The sequence below is a fragment of the Benincasa hispida genome, chromosome 9 (assembly GCF_027475165.1).
Source record: "Benincasa hispida cultivar pf3 chromosome 9, pf3_genome.v1.1, whole genome shotgun sequence".
Classification (NCBI taxonomy): domain Eukaryota; kingdom Viridiplantae; phylum Streptophyta; class Magnoliopsida; order Cucurbitales; family Cucurbitaceae; genus Benincasa; species Benincasa hispida.
In genome coordinates this window covers 93248323-93274795 of record NC_143486.1, presented here as the reverse complement: position 1 = coordinate 93274795, position 26473 = coordinate 93248323, and the positions used below count along the sequence as shown (strand labels likewise).

Genomic DNA, 26473 nt, shown 5'->3' with positions numbered 1-26473 from the left:
AGCTCACAAACATTGCATTATCTTGCCTTTGTCTTCTCCAAGCATGAGCTGCAACTCATGCAGCTCTTCTCTTTGCATGTTGATCTGCAATATAATGAGAAGATTAGAGTAAAAATCGGGCATGCAATCAAAAGGTTTTTGAGAGAAAAACTGGTTTGAAGAAAGGTTCTTCAACCTTGTTGCAGCAGTGAGCTTTTCTCCTTCATCACTTGATTCAAGCTTGTTTTGAGTCCCACAACTCAATCTAGAGCACCAAGAGAATAGTGGGAAAGATCTTGAGGTGGTCTATAATAAGATATGGAGAAGATTGCAACTGGAGATGGAGCTTTGAAAAAGTTCTTCAAGAGGTATGTCTTGAAACCCATTTTTCTGTAGAAGCATGCTATATTATGCCAAAATTAGTGAATTTGAATGCTTAGATGATCATTGTTCTTCTGCTGCATTTGATACAATCCTACAATTATATATCTATCTATGTGACATTTGCCTTTATGGCTCATCATTTGGGTTTTTGGTCAAATTAGATGCTTGCTCTATCCTTGTGCTTTTTTGGAAACTTTTGAGCAAAAGGATATTGAGTCTTGCAAGAGTTTGTCATTGTTTAGATAATTTTGATATGTTATTTATTTTTTGACTTAAATTGATTAGAATTTTATTAAGTGCCTTTTAATCATGAAGTTATACATATTCTATGGTTTACATTATTGAATGAAAATCATTTTGAGTTGATGTGTGTGTTACGTTGAAAATGTATATGATTTGCAATATTGTATAGAAGAGTTGTTAAATTCTTTTTCATAGGGTGTATTCATAAAATTGGTACTTTTTTTTTTTAATCTCCAGTAGCATTTTGTTCAAAATTGGTTTAAATTGATTTGTGTTGCTACCATGCTTATATTTGATTGATAATGTTTTCTCTTTGAGTGACATTGAATTTTGATAATATTGATTTGCCTTTATTTGGTATTATTATATGTTTTTCAATAATTGATATTTATTTTCTAATATTTGATATTTCGATTGTTTGAATTTTGTTTGAATGAGTTTATCTCCTTGGTGTTTATTAATTTTTCAATTTTTCTTAGGGGAAATTGATTCTCGTATTATTTTATTGTTGTGTGCCTCTCTTATTCTTATTATTTATCATTTTAGGGGAAGTTATTGCATTTCCAGTAAAATTGTGTTATGAAAATTTATTTGATATTTCTACCCTCAAGTTGAATTAAGTGCTAAATAATTTTTTGTTCCTTATTATAAGGAAATTCTCAATTGATTTTAAAATGGGGAAAATTTTGTGAAATTGGTCAAGATAGAATTAGCTTGAGCTTGGTTGATTTCTTATGATATCTCTTGAATTTATCGTGTTGCTTATTTTCAAAAGACATGTTAATAGGAGAAAAAATGCACAATTATGTATTCATGATTTTAGGAGAAGCCTTCATGTCCTTATGTTACTTTTTTAATTATCTTTTTTTTATTGATTCCAAAAGGAGGAGAGGTAATAGAAAAAATGAAGCACGTTGATATTGAATATTTTTGTTGTTTTTGAATTGAAAATTGTTGTTATTGAAATATTTATTATGTATGTGTGTTCATTGTGATTCAAGTTCATATTTTATATCATACACCACTTTTGATTTCATTTTTCTTGAGATGTTTGTTATCATAAAAAATGAGAGATTGTTGGTTTTCCAGTACTTAATATTAAATCAATTGATTTTAATTAATTAATTAATTAATATTTTGATGATAACAAACCTAAATTAATTTGTTAATAATTTGAGTGTTTTGAAGTGTTTATTACATAGAGCTCGAAAAAACATTTTAATGCAATTTAAATCGCACAAATCGAAGCTCAAACAAAGAAGATATAGGCAAATAAACTTAACGAAAAAATCCCAAGCTAATGACATGACATATTCTTTTTCATAGAGTGGATCAATTAAAATGTGTCATTTAGAGCATGGGAGGAATGACACATGGTGTACTTTTGATTTTTGAATTAGTTTAAAATAAGAATTAATTTAAAAAGAAAATAAATATAATATTATTCTATGTTTGTGTCTAAAGGCTAGTTGGACACATGATGAACTTTTACTTTTTGTTGGATTTTAAAAGAACGTGATTTAAGTGTGTGTATATATATATATATATATATTATGTTTGTATCTATCGGCTAGTTGGGTTTAAATCTTCACCATTCAAATTTCTTTTTCAAGATCCAATGATTCAAATTAATTGTGGTTTCCAACATTTTTTTTCTATTTAAACCCATTGTCTTCTCCAAATCATAACAACAATTTTTACTATTTTCAACCTTTCATAATTCATTAAACCACCATCGTTGCTCTCTCTCCAAGTTTCAATTTTCTTCCTTTCATCTTCTTCTTGAAGGAGATATTTTATGTTGTGAGAATTGATTCATTGAGTGCTAATTTTGGGAATCTACTCTTCAAGAGAGTTTTTCTCATATGGTTTTTCATTTCCAAATTCATTGTAAGGGTTGCTCTGGATTCCTAAAAATGGTGGTTATAATGGTTTGATCCTCAACCGTGGAAAGGGTCAAGTTCGTTCTTGCTTCCAAAAGAAGAAAACTGTAGTGGTTCAACTCTAAACCGTGGAAAGAGCCAAGTTCGTAGTGACACCCAAAAGGAGTTTGGGAACTGGATGTAGGTCATTTGTGCTGATCCACTATAAAATTTTAAGTGTCAATTTCTATATCCCTTTCCTATTTAATTTTGCAATTAATTTATTAACATATTTCATTGCATAGAGTTAATTGTTACAGTTTGTTCTTGAATTTGTTTATGCCAATTTATTGATCTTTTTGAATTTATGCATTTGCATAAAATTCTTATTTAAATTACTAATTAACAAAAGTTTGTTAATTTGTTTAATTTGGTACACATTAGTAAATAGTTTTTCATTAAGTTAAATAAACCTTATTCACCCCTCTACAGTTGCTATACCGATTCTACAAAAAAAAACTTAGAAATCAAATACACTTATTCTTCAAAATTTAGGGACAAAAAAGATAGTTTTTTCCAACAATTTAATAACCAGTTCAAAAGTAAAAATAAAACTATATAAACTTGTTGGTGATAATTGAAATAGATTCTAAAGTTGAAGGATAATATGTATAATTTATTAAAAATTTCAAATAATATGTATACCAGTGTTGAAATCAACGTATATTTATGTTTGTACTAATTTTCGTGCTGACCATTTATCTTTAATTTTTAGTTTTAACAACTATTCCAACATGAGAATAACTCGGTATTTGGGTACTATTTTCGTTTATCAACAGTTTCAAATTTTCATCTCACGTTTGTTGCATTAGAAACTTATTTTATTATTTTTTTTAATGAAAAATACTAAGAAATCCTAACAAATGTAGATAAATTTAATAATATAAACACTTTGAATATGGATAATTTTTTCAATTTATCACATTTAAAGTTAGGTTTTGATATTTAAGAGACGTTTGGGGCAAAGATTATCATAAAATTATAATAATCACCTCTAGTTACCATAAATACTATTTCAAAATCTTCAATTAGCTACAGTAAACACTATTTCAAAACCCCATTTACTACAATATTTACTATTTACCACCGTCTTTACTATTTCACATTCATCATTTTTTTTTATTATTTGCTAGAGTGCTTACTATTTCCTTTTCAAATTAAAATAATTTACACCTCAAACATATACTATTATAATCCAAACTAAAATAATCTACACTATAAACAAAAACTATTAAAACCCAACTATAATAACCTAGGAGTATAATAACCAACTATTTGCTCTAAACACCTCCTTAATGTTTTAACCCTTTTAGTTATACTTAAGTTTTGTCTGAAAAAAACTATCCTTAAAATAGGTTAAAAATAATCGTTAACAAACGTGGATGTGTGACTACATGAACTTATAAATAATAACATCGTGTTGTTAAAATTTTGTTTATCATTGAATTTTGACTTAAATTTCCACCTTGTCTTAAGAAAAGGTATATAAATGTGTGGAATTGTTTTTTTTTATGCTGATATTTGTACCAACAAAGTAACATTATACACTCTCATATTTTGCTTTTGGTTTTACTTAAAATGCCTCATACTAATGAAGACGGTTGTTATCTCACATAATATCATTCCTTTATTTAACTAATGCGAGCCTTTGATCATATTTCCAACCAATATTGAATTATATTCATTTTAGGAATAGAGTTTTTGTACTTGAAATAAGGTTTTTTTTTTTTTAAATGTATGTGTTATAATGACAGTTGGGTATAAGCGATTTAATTTTGAATTTAAATATTTTTCTTTGACCATAATATTTGCATAGTCGGAGTTTGTTTGCTTTATTATTCGTTTTTTTTAATAATTTAATTGAAGGAATTTGAAATTAAAGAAAAGAAAATAGTGCGTGAAATGTGAACAAGGGATACTATTGTCTTTTGGTTAAGTGAACTGTCCCGTTTATTTGGATGTCCACGAAGTTCGCATGAAGCATCGGAAGTTTGTAGTCGTAGCTACAAATTATATTTTAATCAAAGTCAAATAAAGTTGTCGATCTGAAATGTTTTCATTTCAACTGCCCATACCCTACACCAATATTTACGGTCATGCCACCGTTGTAAAGTTTTTTTCCCCTTATTAATCTTTATAAACAAATTTATTAGAAAAGTGAAAATACATTAGTAGAAAAATAATTTTTAAATAGGCTATTTTGATGGATTATATCACTATATAAATTGTAAGAGGCTGTTTGGAACACTGAGATGATATAAGATGTGGGAAGTTATGATGTCTGAAGAGTTTTGATCGAGTATGATCAAGTATGTTCAAGTACTAAGATGATATACGATACACGGAAAAAATGATGATGAGATACGAATCACGTTTCGAAAATGGGAACACAAACCATTAAAATCGGTGAAGATGGGATAATGAGCCTTCAAACACTGAAATGATATGAGATATGAAGATATATCATCTCAAATTGGACCTTCAAACAGACTCTAAATAGTTTGACTAATGCGTGATATTTAAAAACACCGCTTATTATTTTGATTTTGGATTGTAATTAAACGAAATGGCAATTGAGACTGAAAGTCAACAATTTTAAAAGAAATAATTATCAACGAATATTTAAAGGGAAAAAAAGAAAGAAAGAAAAAGAATACTGAGAGAAGTGGCAAAATCGTTAATAAAGTCGACAGAGAAGGCCAAATTTGTCAACGAGCATCCTCTTTAGAACCGATCGACCCAATGTGGATGGTGATTTGTTTCCTTCTGTAGAATCTTCGCGCCGTCGGTCCGAGAGAGATCGCCGGGAGAACATACGCCGTTTCTCATATCCGATCACTGGCTTGCCGTTTTTTTTCTCATTGTAAATATTGTTTCTGATTTTTCAAGCCCCTTATTGATTCGGGTTTTGTCTTCCAATATAGCGGCGTTTTCGATTCTTCCTCTCCGTCGCTGGATCGCTTGTTTTTCCTGCAGAAATGGCTTTCATGGGCTTATAGGGTTTCATTCTTATACGTTACTAGTCAGTGAGGGCTCTTTGGTTTAGGATTTTATTTGGGTTCTCCAGATTGCAGGTATGGCTATCAGGGTTACCGTCTCCTTCTCGGGTTATGTCGCTCAAAACCTTGCAACCTCTGCCGGAATACGTGTCGGTAATTGTCGCGCTGTTCACGAATGCTGGATTCGATCTCGATTTTTTGGCTCAAATCAGAAGCCGGAATTTGACCATCCCGGTTCAGTCCGCCATTACCATTCCGACGTCCTTCCGTCTAATTCAAGATGTTGGGTTAAGAATTCAGCATCTTCGTTTGGCACTATCGCTGGAGAAATTGTTGGTGAAAGCTTTAGAAACCCCATTGTTCTAGGTTTGATCTCGATTATGAAGTCAACTGTAGTTACTTCCGTTTCCTCGCCAATGGCTATGGGTGTATTCGGTGTTTCTTCCTTCAACGCCGCTTCGGTTATCCCATTTTTACAGGGGTCGAAGTCGGTAACGGGAAACGACTCGGTTCCAAGCTCAGCTGGCGGCGAAATAGAAAGTTATGGAGTTTTTGACTGCGTAATGGACGAGGGCATGAGCCTGCCGCCCAATCCTCCGCAGTTAGAGAAGAGCAGCTGGATATCGCGCTTCTTGAATAACTGTTCTCAAGATGCGAAGGCCATCGTTACAGCTTTGACTGTTAGTGTGCTTTTTCGCTCCTTCTTGGCTGAACCAAGGTCCATACCTTCTTCATCAATGTATCCCACCCTTGACGTGGGCGATCGCATCTTGGCTGAAAAGGTAAGACAATGTTTTTCTACTGAAATTTTAGTTTTAAATATCTGAAAGAACTAGAAGAGAACGTTCGTTAGACTATTGGGGTTGGTAATTATATGTTTGAATTCATATGGAAATGTTCAAATTTGTTTCCTTCGTCAAATGTTCAAGCTCCTTGAAAATTTCCTATTATTTTGCCTAGAATAGTGAAAAGCTTGTTTTAATTGTCATGGTTGGGTGTTTGATGGTGTACATTATGAGATAGAGTTTACTTTCTTTTATATCTCTTGTATAAGCCCTGCTTCCTTAAAGAATTGAATTTCCCTTTTCAGTTGTCAAATGACATCTAGGGATGATAACTGAAGGAAGTGTTTGATGATTGTTGAAGAAGGATAAGTAATATCAATATGATCAAGACCTGGTTTGAAATTATTGATCACTTGTTTCTTCGTTAACTTATCCAGTCTTCTTATGCTTTTCAGGTGTCATACTTTTTCCGAAAGCCGAGTGTTTCTGATATTGTCATATTCAAGGCACCTCCAATCTTGCAGGTAGCGTCTACGATCTCTATTTTCAGGAAACGTTTTCCTCTGTTCGAAGTTCATTCATGTTGCTTATCTCGTTGAAAATTCTGGTACATTTGCAGGAGATTGGTTACAAGTCAAATGATGTATTTATCAAGAGAATTGTGGCAAAGGCTGGTGATTGTGTTGAGGTTAGCTATTCTCATCTGTTTGAATGATTTCACTGGGGCTCGAGTCTTCGTTCTCACTGGCCCTTTTGAATGCAAATCAATTTACAATGGAATTTTCCGATTCCCTAAGCTCATTTTGTTTCATTGCTACAGGTACGAGATGGAAAACTCTTGGTGAATGGTGTTGCTCAAAATGAGAAGTTTATCTTAGAGCCACTTTCTTATAACATGGATCCAGTGGTAATATATCCCAACCCTTTAGTGATGAAACACACATTTATATTTGGTAGAGCATGCCCACTCAAATTATTGGACGTCATGTTTTATCTTGCAGCTTGTGCCTGAAGGGTATGTTTTTGTATTGGGAGACAATCGCAACAACAGTTTCGATTCTCATAACTGGTAATTTAACTATCCTGGATTCGATTTGCTACTATTTTCTCAACAAACCATGTGATACTTTATAATCAGGAGAACCAGCTCCTCATTTTTTCTCATTGTGTCATTGTCGAATTTCTTTACATGTTGCATACAAGTCTTCGACCTTAAAGAATTGTCGAAATGCTTCTAACGTGTTCTAATTTGGGTTTTCCAGGGGTCCACTTCCTGTCGAAAACATTGTTGGTAGATCAGTGTTCCGATATTGGCCACCGTCGAAAGTTTCTGATATCATGAGTGATCAAAATGCAGACGAAGATGCGGTAGTTTCTTGATGTTTCACCATCTGTTGTTTTTATTTTTATTTTTTTGCCGAGATCAGAATCTGTTTGATTGATTTTGGTATTTGTTCTCAAATTACATATTCAATTTCTTTTTTGGCCAAGTGCTGAGGGCTGCAGTAGAACATTGGATGGATGGGAATTAGATTTATCTGCAATTTCTTTGTGGTTGAAACTGTAACCACTACTGTATTTAGATTACATTTGACATCCACATTGGCCTGGGAAAAGATTCATATAAAGATGAGAACGTTTGTTCATTGTTTTCTCAAGTTTCATTTTCCCAGTTTGTATATAATTGTGAATTACAACATCGGTTTCATGTATATATTGCAAAATGTTCTTCATATATTTGTTAACGTTGCGAATCTCGTTTAGATATGAAGGTAACTAAGTTCAGTTTTGATTGGATTGTATATGGGAAAGGATTATTTAAATCCCTATTCTAATAATTGAAATGTCTGAGATGTACTAACATCCTCATCTCTAACATCTTTTTGAGGTTGGAAGTTCAAATTCTCATCATAATGACGAAATTGTGGACTAGGGGACTGCTTGGCCCTTCCATAGTTCAGCTTGTTTCTTTTCTAACTTACATTTGAAGATTTTAGATTGTACTTATTATGTGGCTGAAGAAGAGCACTGCGGTTACAATCAGCTTTTTAAGTTGACCGGATAAAGTTTGAACAAACTAAAAATTGACCCTAAAAAATAACTATTGTATATATTACTAAATTAGTTATATTTGAAAATGTTGTTAAGTGATATTATAGTCTATGTTGGCCATGGTATTAAATTTTCGTCGATATCTCAATATTTTCACATTTTTACAAATTGGATATCGACATGAAGATTTTCATTATATCATAGGAAAATTTACGAAACATAGTAAAATAAACAACAAAATATCATTGATGTAAATATCATATAAATAATAAACATGTTAAAGGTCCAAGGGTTTCAATAAAAACAGAATTGTGTTTCATACTATATTTATAAATCATAAAACTAGTTTTTAACAATTACATATTAGTTGATAATGAATGATTATTAATTTATTTACGAGCATGTTTTAGGTTTTAAAATATTTGTGTAACTATAATTTTGTAATATTATATAATTTATAATACATAACATGATATATAATTTAATTTTTAAAAAATGAATTGAGTTTATTACCCGACATACTTTATTTCTAAATGTTTTCATCTTTACATAATAGATTTTAAAATTTAAATTTAAAATTTGGATAAAATAAAAATATAAAAATGTTTGTTTTCAGAATTTACACAAAATTCGAAAATAAATTTTCAGAAATAAAATTAGACAAACAGACTTAATTGATATTGATATTTTTATAAAATTAAGGTTTCGATATTTTTTTGTTTAGATCAACATTTTAAACCGGGATGTCAACACGCTAACGAAGACAACTTTGCATTTAATAACTATAACCCACCTCCTCCTTTCTATATTCAAGCTAAGCATAAGAACCACATCTTCCTCTCTCTATATATGAGTTAAAAATACTGTTTTGAGATCTGGGCCCTCCTTTTTTCTATCATTTTATAAAGCTGACACGTTACTAAATATTCTACTTCTAATGAAAGAGCTGAATTTTATTGCTAGACATGTCTAATTGTCTAATTAGGTGATTCAGCTACTTACAATTTAATGACATAGTCAAACATATTTTTATAAAACAATAATTTTAAACACATCCCTAATTGTTTAGAAGCTTCTTTATGGATTATAATCTGTATGAAAATAAACTTCAATCATTTAGAATATTGTAAGTTTTATAAATAATTAGTGAAATGTTGTTGTTTTGAAAATAATTAGAGAAGTATGGTAGTTTTGGAGATTTGACTTGTACGATTTTTTTAATTGACGTACGTCGAGGGTTGAAAACTCGACCTAACTTTGTTCTTTTTCTTTTCTTTTTTTTTTAAAAAAATATTATTCTTTACCTTCTCTAAACAAAGTATCCTATGCAAATTTACCGTTCTATTTCTTGAAAAAAAAGAAGAAAAATTTATCCTTGTATTTCTTAATAATAAGTAAAATTTACATTATTAACTCTTAACTCCAAGAGACATCATAAAAAAGAACAAATTCTCAATCTTTTTTTCTTCCATATCAATACAACAATTTAATGTTTCTCATTCATTTTTTTTTTTAAAAAAAAAATCAATGTATTCCACAAGGCGGACGTCATTGATTTCGAGCTGGTTGTTGTCATCGACTTTGAACTTTAGGTTGCTCTAGTTCCTCTTGATGTCACTTTGGTGGCTTTTGTACATCTGTAGGTGCTTCATAGTATAAATATTCGTTACGCTCTCCACGGCCGCGACCATGTCCATGCATGTATGAAGACGATGGACCGACCTCTAAATCATAATATACTAAACCAAAAGGTGGCATCATCATCATTGGACTAGCATAACCAGTCTGGCTCTATGTTTGCGTCGTAGGAGGCAACTCTTCCACATTGTGGTTGACCTCATCAAACTCACTTCTTCTACTCGAGCATGTCCCCTACGCCTAGGTACTGACAAAGGAGCAATAGGTATATCGTACATATAATGTATCTCCTTCATATAGCTATTGTTATTACTACATATAGTAAGGACCTAGTCTGAATCATTTGCAACACCACGAAGGCGACTATTGTTCGATCTCTGTTAATTATAAAAAAACTAGACAATATTTAAAATAATTTTGAATTAAAATTAATTAGAAAATATTTAATTATGTACTAGATGACCCACAGCTGCTCTCGGACGAGTAACATATCGCCTTGTAATAATATTGTACCAATTGATGTAATTTTGAGTTGCATCCCTATCAAATTGCCCAACTGGATACCCTATTGCAATAAATCTTGCACGGTAATGCCATTGCACTACCAAATGTGCAACTTTTTCAGACCAATCTCCAGTTCTTAGGTCGATGTCATGTAGTAGAGGTTCAATATTTTATTCTGATGGGACATCTTGTTGGAGACCAAGTTGTCTTATCACTTTGTTAGGAAAATGGCACTCACAAATGTAAAAACATATAAGAGGATTTATCGTTCGCCATATGTCTTGATCGTCTGTACATAAATTGGGAAAAATGTCCACGAAAACTTTGTAAGACTCCCAAATAATCTGAAACATAAAATATTATACTAAAACTATTAAAAATGTTGGGGTTGATGTCCTAAATCTCGTAGGGTCCTATAGTTTGTAATTGTAATGTAAAAACATCTTATTTATTTAATAAAATATATGGTATTTTATTTCAGTTTTAGTTGCATTAACCACAAACCAATAAACTAAGATCTAAGGTTATCTTGTACCTTAAATATGTATGTAGAGACATACGGGTCGATCATGTTTAAGTGATAACCTAAATGGTATGTAGTAGATGGATAAGGCTTGATATCATATCCTGGTGACACTACGAGTATGACCTACTTTGTCAATGTTACAATTGTTGTAAAGTGCTACAAATAATCTGATCCTGATCATTCATGTGGAGACATGTAAGCGGTGATATTCTATATAAAGAAGTTTGTATAAGACATGTTTAGTGTCATTATATAACTGAAGGATCCTGCAGCGAAAATGGATTGTCCCAATTCTAAAAAATTTACAAAACACAATTTTACATAGAAACAGAACGGATCATGCATTTAATTAAACAAAACATATAGCATGCTTGAGAAACTAAGAAGAGAAAAATGGAATAGAAGACTTACCCCTGAAGAACACATTTCCTCTTCACTATGAAAAACACGAACACCAAAAGGGCACTACCACAAAAGCAACCTCAGTATTCTCTGGATGAGAATCCAGGAAGAGTGGACTTTGACTATTTTGGTGAGGGAATGGATTGAGAGAGAAGAAGAAGAAGAAAAAAGGAAAACCTGAGATATCAGAACCCTAATTTTTTTGGGGAAAAATATAATTTTTTTTAGAAAGAGAATAATATCATTTAAACTCCTAATTTTTGGTAATGGTATCAACTAAAACTATTAATTAATAATTATATAAATTTAAAATTTGAATTTTTATAATCCATCTATTTACACCCTCTTTCCAATTTTGCTCGATTATAAGTTTAAATGTAATAGATGTACATGTTGATGCCAAATTTAGGCCAAGAAAAAACAACCATAAATTTGTAATTTGGAGAAGACTTACAAAATAAAGAAAAAAAACTCTGGTGTTTAAGTAAGAAGTTTTCAGTTACAAAGCCATTATGTATATTTATAAGAGATTTGATTTAGAATTTATCTTAAATCTTTTCGAACTAAGATATGAAAATTTTTTAATCTAAAACAAGATCAAGCCTTATCCTATTTTATTTTGTCTTATTTTATATTATCTCATATCGTCTTTGTTGAAATTAGGGTTTTTACTCTAGGCGCATTTTCGTCTTTATACTTTACTCTAGGGTTTCCCTTTTTTTCTATTTAGGCTGGCAGTCACTGTGTATTCTTTGTATCAGTCATATAATAAAATTCCTTCTTTCCGTGGTTTTTTCTCCCTGATTAGGGTTTTCCACGTAAATCTTGTGTGTGCTATTTCTTTCTCTACTATGTATTTTTCATCATGGTATTAGAGCATGGAGACGAAATCCTAGCCACAACTAAGAAAAACCTAACAGGAGAATCTCAAACCAATGGCACAGAAATAGCCATTATTATCCAAAACGCCATTGACCATTATTTCCAATCTCGACCAGTCGGCGATTAGATCCGACCAGCCAGCTTTCCGCCCGATTCCGCTCGATCCCATACAGCCGCAACCGATCGAAGCACAGCAAACCCAGTCCATGGCTTCTACGCCGTACCGCACATCAAATATGTTTGTCGACGCGTTTTAGGTGGCATAGCCGACTGTCGCCGAATTGCATAGGATGAAGCCGAATCTGCCTTTCCAGCCAACCCACGACCTTCCGCCGAACTTCCAGCCAGGTAATGTCGTTTTTTTTTCGTCGAGCCAGGCATTTTTTCTTATGTGCGGGTTAACCCATCAAGTTCGGTCGGTAAGTTTCAGCCGATCCCTCGAATAGGTGCAGACAAAGATTTGCAGGTGGGAATAAATCTAGTCAGTGGCTATCATTTAATCAATCGGGAGGTCATGGCTCAGTCGGATGCGAATAGTAGTTTGGGACAGTCATCACCTATCATAGGTGGATTTGGAGGAGAAGATTCATCATCCCATCAACGGGATCAGGGGACTATAATCCAAGACCAGTTTACTCAGTTGCAACTACAGATTAAGAAGTAGAATGAGATGTTCCAACAACAGATGGCTGCCATTGGAGAAGCACTGGGATCGACATCCAATGTCCAGTCAGATCTGAATCAGAATCAATCGATTTACCCTGGAAATTTGATAACTTCTTTCCTTACGTACTCTTCAAATTTATTCTTTGGAGCTATAGGCAATTCTTCTAGCTTTATTGTAGGAGAAAAGTTGAATGGTGAAAATTACTTTTCCTGGTCCCAATCTATTAAAATAACCCTTGAGAGTCATCACAAATTTGGGTATTTAATGGGAGAAATACCGAAACCAAGGCCAGAAGATCCCCAAGAACGAATTTGGAAAGGGGAGGATTCTTTGCTGAGATCTATTCTGGTAGGAAGTATGGAACCCCAAATTGGAAAACCCTTATTATATGTAGCCACAACTTGAGGTATTTGGGAGGCAGTCCAAAAACTTTACTCGAGGAGACAGAACACTTTGCGATTATATACCTTATGTAAGCAGGTCCACGAGTGTAAGCAAAGGGCAATGGATGTTACAGCTTACTTCAATAAATTGTCATTCTTTCACAAGAGATGAATTTGTGCCGTGAGATTATTTGGAATTGTCCTTGTGGAGGAGTTTTGCACTATTAATTTGAGGAAACCGATCGTGTATATGACTTTCTTGCCAGATTGAATTCTAGTTTGATGCAGAAAGCAGTCGTATATTGGGAACCCGTCCGATACCGTCCCTAATGGAGGTCTGCTCTGAAGTACGTCTTGAGGAAGACAGGTCTAGGGCAATGAATAATACTATTGTAACCCTCAACATATTTTGCTGCTTTCAAAACTTTAGTCCCTAATAACCAGAACAGTAAGCCGCCACTAGTTTATGAACATTGCAAGAAACCCCTGGCACACAAAAGATCAATGCTGAAAATTACTTGGCCATCCACCGAATGGTAAAAAGCGACAGTTAGGCCGGGCATTGGTAGGTGAATCAATAACTGGGGAGACACAGCCTCAGAATCAGGAAAACAGTTAGAGCACTATTGATACAGTAGGAGTCAGTGCAATTGCTCAATTAGGTACTTTTCACTCATTTGGCTTTGTTAGTATAACTGGTAATAAACCATGGATTTTAGATTCAGGGGCCACAGACCACTTGATTGGTTCCTCTGACCAGTTTCTCTTTTATCAACCAAGTGCTGGGAATGAAAGGATCAGGATTGCTGATGGATCTTTTGCCTCGGTTGCTGGAAAAGGACGGATGTCACCCTTTGAGGGTTTAGTTCTCCAAGATGTGTTGCACCTGCCAAAAATTTCTTACAACCTTTTATTTATTAGTAAAATTACAAGGAATTTGAAATGTCGTGTTATCTTTTCACCTGATGCTGTTGTTTTTTAGGATCTAAACTCGGGGCTGACAATTGGCACTGCCCGGTATGACAAGGGCTCTATTTCCTCACTGAAGAAGCCTCATTTAGGATATGTGATAGGACTAGTTTGCTTTCATCTCATTTCTCTGTTTCTGAAACTGACTATATGTTGTGGCACTATTACTTTGGGCACCCTAATTTTTAGTATATGAATTATTTGTTCCTCATCTTTTTCATAATGTTAATATTTCTAAGTTAAAATGCGATGTGTGTGTCCAAGCCAAACAACCACGTGTTTCTTTCAAGTCTCAACCTTATAAGCCTTTGAAACCATTCACCTTGTTCCATAGCGATGTCTGGGGTTCGTCATTTATTACTACCATCACTGGAAAGCGATGGTTTCTAATCTTTATTGACGATCATACTAGGCTAACCTGGATTTTCCTTCTGACCGAAAAATCCGAAGTTACACCGGTCTTTCAATAATTCTACAACTCTATAGAAACCCAGTTCAATTCCAAAATCACTATTCTCCGGAGTGATAATGGTCGGGAATAACTTAATAATTCCTTAAGAGAGTTCCCAATCTCGAAAGGAACAGTCCATCAGAGTTCCTGTGCATACACCCTTCAACAAATTAGAGTGGCCGAACGGAAAAACCGTCACCTAGTCGAAGTTACTCGGTCTCTTATGTTGTCAACTTCACTTCCTTCCTATTTATGGGGTGATGCTGTCTTGATAGCAGCCCATCTGATAAATCGAATGCCGTTTCGAGCTTTAAAGTTCCAAATCCCCTTAGATTCCTTTAAAGAGTCATATCCAAATACCCGATTTTTTTTTTTTGATGTACCCCTCCAAGTTTTTGGATTTGTTTTGTTTGTTTATACTCATGGCCCTAATCGAACCAAGTTTACTCCTTGGGCTTAGAAATGCGTCTTTGTAGGGTACCCACTTCATCAACGTGGGTACAAGTATTATCATCCCTCTTCCAAAAAATACTTTGTCTCCATAGATGTAACATTCTTCGAAGATCATCCATTCTTTCCCAATGGTTCTGTTCAGGGGGAGAATACTAGTGAAGAAACTAATTGGGGTTTGAGTCTTTCTGTCCTGCCTAAACCCATCCTATACATCAGTACCAATGAATCTATTCTACCGACCAAACAAGTCCCATGGATCACATACTATAGGAGGAATGTTAGGAAGGAAATGGCGCCATCTGTTATTTCTCCAACTCCAGTCCATGAGTTAGAACAGAGAACAGTTCCAGGTATTAATAGTTTTTATCCCTGATGATAATAAATGTGATGAAACTGATGCTTGTGTTGAAAATGGTGAGAGCAAAAACAAGGAAGACAATAATAGCAAAGATGTCATCGAGGCAGAAAATGATGATTGTGAGACACTTGTTCCAGCAGAGAATATTGTTGAATCTGGAAAAGAAATGTCACCTATTCCAGCTGAAAACACAAATGAAAGTGGAAAAATGACAAAACATGAGACGTATGAGCATGAGAGTGAGTGTAGTTTGGAGTCTGAAGGAAGTAAAGAAAGAGATGCATCCCTTGACCTCCCGATTGTCCTAAGGAAAGGTACCAGATCATGTACAAAATATCCAATGCAGAGTTACTTGTCTTATAGCAACTTGTCTCTTGAGTTCAAGGCCCTCACTACGAACCTAGACATAGTGGTGATACCAACCAGTATACACACAACATTGAAAATTCCTGAATGGAAAGCCGCAGTCATGAAAAAAATGGGGGCTCTCGAGAAAAGTCATACGTGGGACCAAGTCACTCTTCCAAATGGTCAGAAGGTAGTTGGATATAAATGGGTGTTCATAGTAAAGTATAGACCCGATGGAACAGTTGATAGATACAAGGCCAGATTGGTTACCAGGGGGTTTTACTCAGACATTCGGGGTTGATTATTTCGAGACTTTTTCACCAGTAGGAAAGCTGAATACAGTACGGGTTCTGCTTTCAGTTGCAGTTAATAAAGATTGGCCCATTCACCAGCTTGATGTGATAATGCCTTTCTCAACGGAGAATTGGAGGAAGAAGTCTTCATGAGTCCTTCCTTAAGATTTGAGAAACAATTTAACTATCAAGTTTGTAGACTAAGAAAGTCCTATATGGGTTAAAAAAAGTCCCCAAGGGCTTGGTTTGGCAGGTTTACTATGTTTGTAAAGTCACAAGGGTATAGTCAGGAACATTCAGATCATACTCTCTTCACTAAGAGGACAGTATAAGGAAATATTGCAGTTTATGTTGATGATATTGTCATTTTAAGTGATGATACCTCAGAGATTGACCGATTAAAGGCAAAGATGGCTGAGAAGTTCGAAATCAAGGACCTTGGAAAACTAAGGTACTTTCTTGGAATGGAGGCAGCTCGATCGAGAGAAAGGATTTTAGTTTTCCAACGGAAATATACTTTGGACTTGCTTAAAAAAATAGGTATGACAGGCTGCAAACCTGTTGATACTCCTATAGAAGCAAATACAAAGTTAAGTGATATGAGTAAATGTGTTCTAGTTAATAAAGAGAGATATCAACGGCTTGTTGGAAAATTAATATGTCTTTCTCATACTAGGCCCGACATTTCATATGTAGTGAGTATGGTAAGTCTTCATGCAGTCTTCGTATGAAGAACATATAAGGGCAGTGGAGCGCATTTTGAGATATCTAAAAACCTTTCCAGGGAGAGGTTTGATGTTCAGGAAAACTGAAAGACGATGCATCGAGACATACACAGATGCAGATTGGGCAGGGTCTGTGGTAGACAGAAAGTTGACATCAGGGTATTGTACCTTTGTGTGGGATAACCTTGTCACATGGAGGAGTATAAAACAAGGTGTTGTGCCAAAAGTAGTGTCGAAGCTGAGTACAGGGCCATGAATCTGGGAATCTGTGAAGAAATTTGGTTTGAAAAAGTTCTAAGAGACCTTGACCAAGATCATACCGGTCAAATGAAGCTCTACTGTGATAACAAAGCCGCAATAAGCATAGCAAATAATCCGGTTCAACATGATAGAACAAAGTATGTGGAGATTGATCGGTATTTCATCAAGGAGAGACTTGATAGTGGCAACATCTGTGTTCCTTATGTTCATTCCAGCCAACAAATTGCAGATGTCCTAACAAAGGGACTGCCCAGACAGTTATTTAACTCGTGTGTGAGCACGTTGGGTCTTATTGACATCTATGCCCCAACTTGAGGGGGAGTGTTGAAATTAGGGTGTTTTTTTTTTTTTTTTTTTTTTTTTTTTACTCTAAGGCATTTTCCTTTTTATACTTGTACCCTAGGGTTTTCCTTTTTTCTATTTTAGTTGGTAGTCCATGTGTATTCTTTGTATCAGTCATATAAAAAAATTTCTTTTTCCGTGGTTTTTTCTCCCTGATTAGGGTTTTCCATGTAAATCTTGTGTGTGCTATTTTTCTTTCTCTACTCTGTATTTTTCATCAGTCTTGAATTTTTTTTTTGAGAAAATCTTGATTTTTAGCTTTACTACAAAATTCACTCTTCAATAGTACAAAGTGATACAATTATTTTTTCAAAGTTTAAATTAATGCAACCATCAAATTTTATATGCATTTTAAAATGGAAATATGAAGATCATAATTTAATAGAAATTTCGATAAATATTGATTTCTATAAATATTTTAAGAAAAATTCTAATAAAAAATTTAAAAATAAATTTAAATTAGTAAATAAACAATTTATGTTTTTTGTAACTAGCTGTAAAACACGTGTAATGCACGTGACTAAAGATTTTTAGAACATGAATTTTATCAATAGAATTTCAATAACAAATTAATATAACTTATATTAAGTTTGAATAATAAATATATGACATAAAATTAAAAATAACAAAATAGTTAATAGCCAAAATTCTTTCTCCCCATACACACGCGTGTGTGCACACACGTTTTGTATTTTATGTTAATTTCAACAGATATAAAAATGAGTTGCTCGTGGTTGAGGATCTTTGAAAGATTTGGAACATAAATTTTGAATCTATATACTTTTGATGGGAGTAGTATAAACTGTAAATTTTTTACATGAAACTAAAAGTGATGGAATAACAATATAAATCATCAACTAACTCAGTAATAATATCTTTTATGAATATTGTTTTTGTTGGCATGCTTATGTAATTCAAGATTAGAGATATATATGATACTAATACATTTGTTTTAGATCTATTGAATTTATCAAATTGGACTTGTTTCTCATTGTGATAATTTTCATGGGTAATTCTCCTAACACAATAAATAATAATGTTAAATCCAAACATATGAAAAATGGGTAAAAATTTTGGTTTAAACAAATAAATAAGATATCTAAAATTTTGATTAGGTTGAAACTATAGAAATCTAATAAAAGATCTAATTGAAAATAATAAAATAATTACAATATAAATTTTCAAGTACTAACAAAGATTATATGCTCAACATTTAAATTTTAAAATAAAACAAATATGCAAATATGGTTGAAAATGAATACACTTTATATAATTTCTTACAAATTAAAAAGTAAAAATTGTTTCCACTCCTTGATTGAACTCAACTGTTATATTTTTTAATTAAAAAAATTATAATTGTTAATAATATTCGCTCCTGAACTTTATCTTTTATTTTCACATCCATTCTTCTCCTATTTTCCTTTTTCAAACCCACTCCCATTTCTTATCTATAGACTCATTTTGGCTTATTGTAATTTATCTCACTCGTCTCATTACTAAAAAAGGAATTTTTTAAAAAATAAAGAAAATGAAACCAAATTTCCTATGAAATCATAATTTAAATTTGATAATAACTAAAATATTTGTTAGTGTTGGAAATAAATCTAATAATCAAATATTGTATCAAAATTTAAACTTCAAGATACCATGCACATCTGATTTTTTCCCTCAAATATAATAGTCAATGGATAATAATAAATTAAAATTTAAATATGAAGATAACAATCATACCTTTTCGTAGAAAAAAATAAGCTTATGGATTATTTAGACGAAAACTTCAATTATCATTATAGAATTCTTTCAATCACGACATTCTTAAAATGGAGATAGACTGAAAGAAAATAGGAAAACTTATTTATTCATAAAAAATATTTAGCTATTATGTGAAGGGTTGCGTACTATTTGTAAAGTATGCATTTATTTGAATTTTAGTTTTTATGTGAAGGGATACATCAAGAGGATTTTATAGTAGATGAAAATGTGTGATTATTATTTATTTAAAAAATATTTAATCATTATATGAAGTTAAAATTAAATTACTTATTCACAACACAAAATACAATTTGTTTTCCAACTATTTTATTTGTCTGAAAAATATAAAATTGAGAAAAAAAGGTTAAAAATATCAACAAAAATGAGTACAAATAAGATTGTTTTTAATTATAAAGAGATATAAATATAATTTAAACTAATTAGTTACTTTTCACTCTCTCTTCTCTCCATTCTTCATGTTGTTTTCCTCTCTCCTCCACTCATCTGATGCCTTTTCCTTAATTTGTTAAAAATAAAAATCTTAAAAAAAGCACTGATAATTAATAAAAATGATATAATAAATATTTAATAAAAAACGAAAGTGAAAGATTCCCCCTATATAATCTATTTTAATATAAGTTAATACGTCTATTATTTATATTAAATTTACATTTTATAAATTTTCCTATAAATCTAAACCTATCCACAAATAGATGTACGATATTTTATCGATAGAAATATTGTCATATGAAACTAAAATTTAATACCATGAGCGTAACTTAGATTTTTTTTTTTTTCCCTTTTTCGAAAACATCAAAAGGATGTTAGTTCAAAACTCTCCATCTCAACGTACAAGGGAAAAAAATTAGGAGAAAGTTATCAGTTCATAATTCCGGAGATACTGAACGAAGAGAGAAAGAGAGAGAGAATGGGAAGATTCAATCCGTTTGGATCCATACTGATCCGTCTCAGTGAGGCAAAGGTGATGAAGATTCCCCATCGGACGCCATTGCTGTTCCTGCTGCTTCAACTTCAAGCTTCTATATTTTTCAACTCTCTATCGATCGTTTCCTCCCTGAATCATTCCTCCTCCAACGACGACAACAATGCACATCTCTTCCAGGTATTCAGATCTCGAAATCGAGTTACGAACACAAATCTCATCACGGCGTCTATTATAACTACGCTGATTTTGATGTTTTTTTATCAGGATGTTTTGAAGGAATTAGCGGCAAAGCAGAAGTGGGATTTGGAGGGAATTAAAATATTGGAATTTGATGTTGAAAGTGTGAGGTTTGGATTTGCGGAGAGCTATGAGATTCGTCTGGGATTAGGGAAAACTCGGCTGTTGGCTAAATTTTCTGACGAGGTGTCTTCGTGGAAAAAACCGAGTTATGCTAATGAAACTAGCTTCGGCTCTTTAATTAATGGCATCGGTTCTGTGGCTGTAATTAGGTCGTTCAAAATTGTGGGTCCTTTTGATTTGATGGTTGAAGGGGATGCTCATCTTTCTATCTTATTACCTGTATGTTCACTTCTTTTAATTCAAACTTTTCATCTTCCACGCCTGTTAGCAGATTTAGACTGTAGTATGCAAAACTCGCATGGCTAGAATTTTGTTCTTTCTTCGGATGTGATTTACTACAGCAACCTGTAAAAGTTTGTTCATGAAACTTAATTTGTTGAGATTATCTGGTAGAATTAGAAATAATAGACGATCTTAACGCTTAGGGTTTTATCCACTTTTTACAAAGTCAATTAGTTTGGACTAGAATTTGACTAGGAACTATGATTTTAGTGGATGATAATAGCCTATATATTTCAATTCAGGGTGGAGTGAACATTGACGGAAGAGGATTCTGTATAATCTATAGTTAGTATATCTGTATTTAATGTGGAATGAAAGTTTCTTTAGTTTTATTTTTTTTTTTCACAACTGTTCATCCGTGTGCTGCTAGTGCTTGCTGGTTGCACCCATAATCTTTCTGTTTAGGTTTCATATTGCTAGGTAGACTTAGAACTGTCCGTGGGGGGTTTTAATTTTTCAGTTCCATTATTAACTCTATGTATTTTGACTCAGAACAATGCCACTCATGCTGGTCTTAAACGAATTCTGGTGGGAGAAGGCATAACAGTAGAAGTTAGTGACGCTGAGGAGGTCTCTGTGTTTTATTCGTCTAATCTTTCCAGACTGCTGAACGAAACCAGAACGAGCAATGGAAAAGTCAGGACTTACCCTTTCCGACTTCCATTTTGCTCACCTTTGCTTCCTCTACGTGTACTCGGCTCTGCAACATTGTCTGCCTATAGGACACAAAATCCTAATGATTATATAAGATCTAGCTTCCTTTCCAAGGATTCAATTGAGTTATTGCCAGACAAATGCTTTAGTAGAAATACTCACACAGAGAATTCTCCCCTGCTTGATTCATTAAAACCGCAGTTTAATATGCTGGAAAGTGTTTTTCAACGTTACTTGAGTAATTGGATCCTTCAAAATGGTTTGCTGGCCTTTGTTAAAGTTAAAATGAGAGCATCTGTTGTTGTTCAGTTTCAGCTAGAATTAGAAAATACTTTTGGAACGAATAGTAGTCGCTATGCTAGATTGGCAGAGTGGAGAACTAAGCCTACGGTTGAGCGTGCATCGTTTGAAGTATTGGCTAGGCTAGATGCTCTGAGGCTGAAGCCTCTTGTGATTAAGAAGTTAAAGCCTTTGATTGTGGCAGATTCAACTGAATGGAGGAATCTACTGCCAAATATATCCTTCACCAAGTTTCCATCTCTTCTTGTCCCTCCCGAAGCTCTAACGCTGGATGTCAAATGGTAGAAAATATTCTTCAAGATTTTAGTTTTTTCACAGATCAAGGTAATATCCCTCTCTTGCCAAGCTTGTTTATTCGTTTGGTAAATGTACATTGTAAATGAACAGTAAGAATTTTCTTGCATCATGCTAGAAATTTCTTGCATTATGCTTCTTGTAGTCACTAGTTAATAAAGCAATAGAAGCATCATATACTCTTTAGTTTTGAATGTAGAGATGTAAACTATTTTCTGTGCAAATGATATTTGCATTTATGGTTTAGGTTATATTGGATTACACGGCTTCCTTAGTTCTATGGATTGTATTTTCATGGTGAAAAAGGTGATCTGGACTATGTGGTATATAAAACTACAGCATTGAAACAACAATTTATCAAGAAAGAAGTTTTGGAGCAATGTAGCACAAATTATGAGGCCCCGTTTGGTAACCATTTGGTTTCTAGTTTTTGTTTTTAAAAATTAAACCTATTTCATTCACATTTCGTACAATGATTTGCATATTTCTTAATACAATGATTGAATTTTTAGTCAAATTCCAAAAATAAAAACAACTTTTTGAAAGTTACTTTTGTTCAGTTCTCAAAATTTGACTTGGTTTTTTAAACAAAATGTTTACCAAATGGGCCTGAATGTTTTAATGTCTAAATCTTCCGAATTAATTCATGCATGAAGTATAGCAGATGATCAAACCTTAGTAACTAGGAAAGAACCCAGCATCCATACACGCCCTCCCTATGAGGCTTTACTTCACCAACTTAGCTTGGTCACCTTCATTTTCTTGCGTCTATACCAAGATGCACTAGCCAGTAGAAATAGTTCAGCTGATCTCTGTTCAGAATATTACTAGCCAGCCAGCCAGCCAGCCACCAACTCGATGGAGGCATCGAATTCCTGTCACAATGCCCGTGATTCTCTGGGGCGTTGGAAGAGATCCTATAGTGAGATGAGAACGAGAGACCAAAACCATCCTTGAAAATTGAAGGAGATGGCTTCTGCCTTTGGAGGTGACATTGTTTCTGTAAAATTGCTTTCCAGCGCAGAGTTACTGGAAGATTAATGTTTCGTCGGATGCCCATCCAGTGACCGGCGGTGGGAGTGTGATTGGATCGAAGGCCGTAGCCGGCAGCCCTGGTATAAATGAATCAACGACGAGACCATGTCAACGGTACTGTTGCGGAAGCCAACTTTGAGGTGAAAATTCCACGTCCACAGATTTTTCCTATTTTAATGTTTCTTTGAAGGGTTAAAATACCCACTGGTCTCTGAGATTTAGGGTTGATGTATATTTGATTAAGTTTCAAAACAAATATTTTAGTTCTTGATTAATGGAAGGTTGATTGGATTGTTAAGTGCTGATGTGGATGGTAATTATATTTGACTATTGTTAATTGTATTTGATTACTTGAAAAATGAATTACACAATTAATTTAAGAAAAGCTAAAAAGATATGAAATAGGTTAGAGTATTAAAAACAAAACAAAAAATCGTTCACTCTTCGTCTTCCTCCCATTAGGTCCATTGCAAACTTGCCGTCAGTGGTGCACCATATCTAACAATCCAAATTTTCAGGAAAATTTTAGTTAATTTTTTTGAATTATACTGTAAAGTTGAGACAAAATCGAGTTATTGTATTAAAATAATTCCATTGTAAATTAGTATGACAAAGAACTAGGGTTTGTTTTAAATTAATGGAAGGATTTGGAAGGGTTGGATTTTATTTGAATTTTATTTGGATTTGATTCAATTGGTGGATTTATATTTGGAACTGAATAATTGGATTAAGACAATTTGTTTTTTTAAAATTGGAATAAATCAAGAGATTTGAAATTCTCGAAGGAATTTAAATCCAAGTTGGAATTTAAGAGAAAAGGAATATTTATATATATTTAATTGAAATCCAATTAGGATTGAATTTGGGGTTTTTGTACGGATGGCCTCATTTGGGAGACCCAAATGAAAAATGGCCTTATATAGAGAAAGTAATGGAAAGTGGCTTACGTCATAAGCATGTGGTTTTATCGATTCGCCTCTAAGATGCACCCTTTGCACCTGTCAATACGAATTTACTCGATCCTCGATGACTCATCACACGTTCCTCAATGCACGGTCACTCGGTACCCAGCTTCATAGTCACTCCAACGGCTGCAATCGACATGTGTATACTTGATCATATTAACGTCATACTTGATGCTCGATTACTTTATACTCGATTATTTTGAATTATCCATGTCACTCGATACAAAACCTACTTCGTAGTTAATGCTCATGTATGAATATACACAAATTGGGAAATTTTTTGAACATATACATGGTGAATTTCAAATCGATTTCTTGAAATGTGAAGTAATTTTTTTTTATTAACTAAGAACAAACAGAACTGAATTTTCTAACCCGTTTGAAAACGTTTGATTAATCCTTTGGTGCTCTGTACGTACTTGACAATACTCGATAAACGTTAACTATATAAATGGTTGATTTACATGTACTATATACTTTGTGTAATGTAGAGATGTTCTGATAAATACTTGATACACAGTCACTCGATACTCGATACTCGTTACACAATACGCGACAATACTCGATAAACATTGACTATATAGATGGTTGATTACTATATACTCGGTGCATGTTACACGGTACTCGACGATATTAAAAACATTGATGACTATATAGATGGAATAGATTTACAAATAGTGTCAAAATTCACATGGAAAGCCCTAATAAAAATAATATCAGATTTACAAATAATGTCAAAATTCAAATAGATGGTATATAAATTCACATAAATAATGTCAAAATTATGTGAAAATTTACATAGAAAAATTGATCCGTCCTAATAAAAAAAATTAATCTGCCTATAACTCGATACCATATTGCAACCTGAAATCATGCATCTTATTTTGTTGTAAGCTTTCCATACTCGACCCAGTCACCAAGTACTAAAAGTACTTGAGACTGAATATCCAACAGTCTAGTGTATTCCCCTGTAGGGCGTCTGTATTGATACGGCTCAGCTTCCAAGGACTAGATGCAAGGTCGGGCTTTACATCATATAGGTCACAGGATTGTGCCAGTGAAATGAGAGTAAAACATAGGGGCACGAGGAGTTTTAGCAGATCTTTCTCTTTGATGTACTTGGTCAATGAGTCATACAAAAGGATGCGTCTGATATTCATGTCCACGACCAACAAAAACCAATGCTGCTTGTAGTTGATTGGGCTATAGATGTAATCGACATCTGCCTAACCGAGTTGATGTTTAGGTACCAGTCCAAGCACGTAATTGACATATGTGTGCTCTTTCTCCCATACTTTAGTAGCTTCTTCCATGGTTTTCCCACGTATGGCCTCGAACAAGCTATCTGGACCTTGGAGGTTCAAGTGACTTTGCAAAATAGATAACAATAGGTTCAAGTGTATATCAATAATGCAAAATTGTACATTAAAATTTAAACCCTCTATAATACATACAAATATGTCATGTGGCAATGTCGTGAATCGATGAGCACATATCTCCGGCCGGCTAATAAACTTCCATTAGAGAAACATGAATAAAGAATCGAGAACCTGTAGTTTGTAAGTTAAGTCAAAGAATGGGAATAGTAATTAACAAGCATATAAATGTAATAAGGGATGGTAACTTATGTCATTCTTAACCCAATTACTATCACGTGTCAGCTCCTGGAACAACTCCTTCATCGTGTAATTCGTCCTGAATAGGACTTCATTTCTCGGCCAGTGAGAACCAAGGTCCACGCTGTTCAACAAGACCATGAACTCATTCATCAAGTCCTCTAGAATAGCGTGTGTTGGCCCTTCTCTTCTCCCTTCCCATCATAGCCAATTCAGTGTAGTAGACTAATGTCATCTTCACAACATCCACATCATTATCAAACTCCATCTCCTTGTACATTGTCTCTAAGGTACCAAAATGGATGTCCCCTGTGAAGTCATTCCCCAAATACCTATTATGTAGAGATTCAGTTCCTTCAACCTTTCTCACAACTACTGGATTGGGTGACTGCTAAAAACCATCACCAATAGGAAGTCTTCTTTGGTGAATGTTACAACTGTACCATTCAAATCGAATGTCATTGAATCCTTCCTATGGTCCTCAACCTCCCTTAATAGAATGTAGTGGACCAATGGATTGTTGAAGATAATGTCCATGTCCACAAATCGACCAAATACAATCTTCCTGAAGAGGGTAAGCTGAGTGGGAGTAAGCTTCTCTTTCACAATATTGTTAGCCGTCCTAATGTGAGAGGATAGACTGATCGCTTGGCCTGGGAAATGATCATGGGGAGGAATCTTGAATTGTCTAACCATATTGCAC

The 26473-nt window shown here is 33.6% G+C and overlaps 2 protein-coding genes and 1 pseudogene across 2 annotated transcripts; 2 read left to right on the top strand and 1 right to left on the bottom strand.

Moving 5' to 3' along the window:
* Positions 1-5277: 5277 nt before the first annotated feature.
* On the top strand, positions 5278-8047 carry LOC120087325 (thylakoidal processing peptidase 1, chloroplastic-like). The gene is made up of 6 exons (XM_039044304.2): positions 5278-6309; positions 6768-6836; positions 6932-7000; positions 7133-7219; positions 7314-7381; positions 7575-8047. Exons 1-6 carry the CDS (start codon positions 5605-5607, stop codon positions 7690-7692), a joined length of 1116 nt encoding a protein of 371 aa, XP_038900232.2. The 5' UTR covers positions 5278-5604; the 3' UTR covers positions 7693-8047.
* Positions 8048-9888: 1841 nt separating this feature from the next.
* LOC150034205 (uncharacterized) lies at positions 9889-12524 on the bottom strand (annotated as a pseudogene).
* Positions 12525-20127: 7603 nt separating this feature from the next.
* On the top strand, positions 20128-23487 carry LOC150034204 (protein TUNICAMYCIN INDUCED 1-like). Its single transcript, XM_090317452.1, has 4 exons — positions 20128-20441; positions 20529-20843; positions 21399-22184; positions 22986-23487. Exons 1-3 carry the CDS (start codon positions 20247-20249, stop codon positions 22143-22145), a joined length of 1257 nt encoding a protein of 418 aa, XP_090173578.1. The 5' UTR covers positions 20128-20246; the 3' UTR covers positions 22146-22184; positions 22986-23487.
* The last annotated feature ends 2986 nt before the right edge of the window (positions 23488-26473 follow it).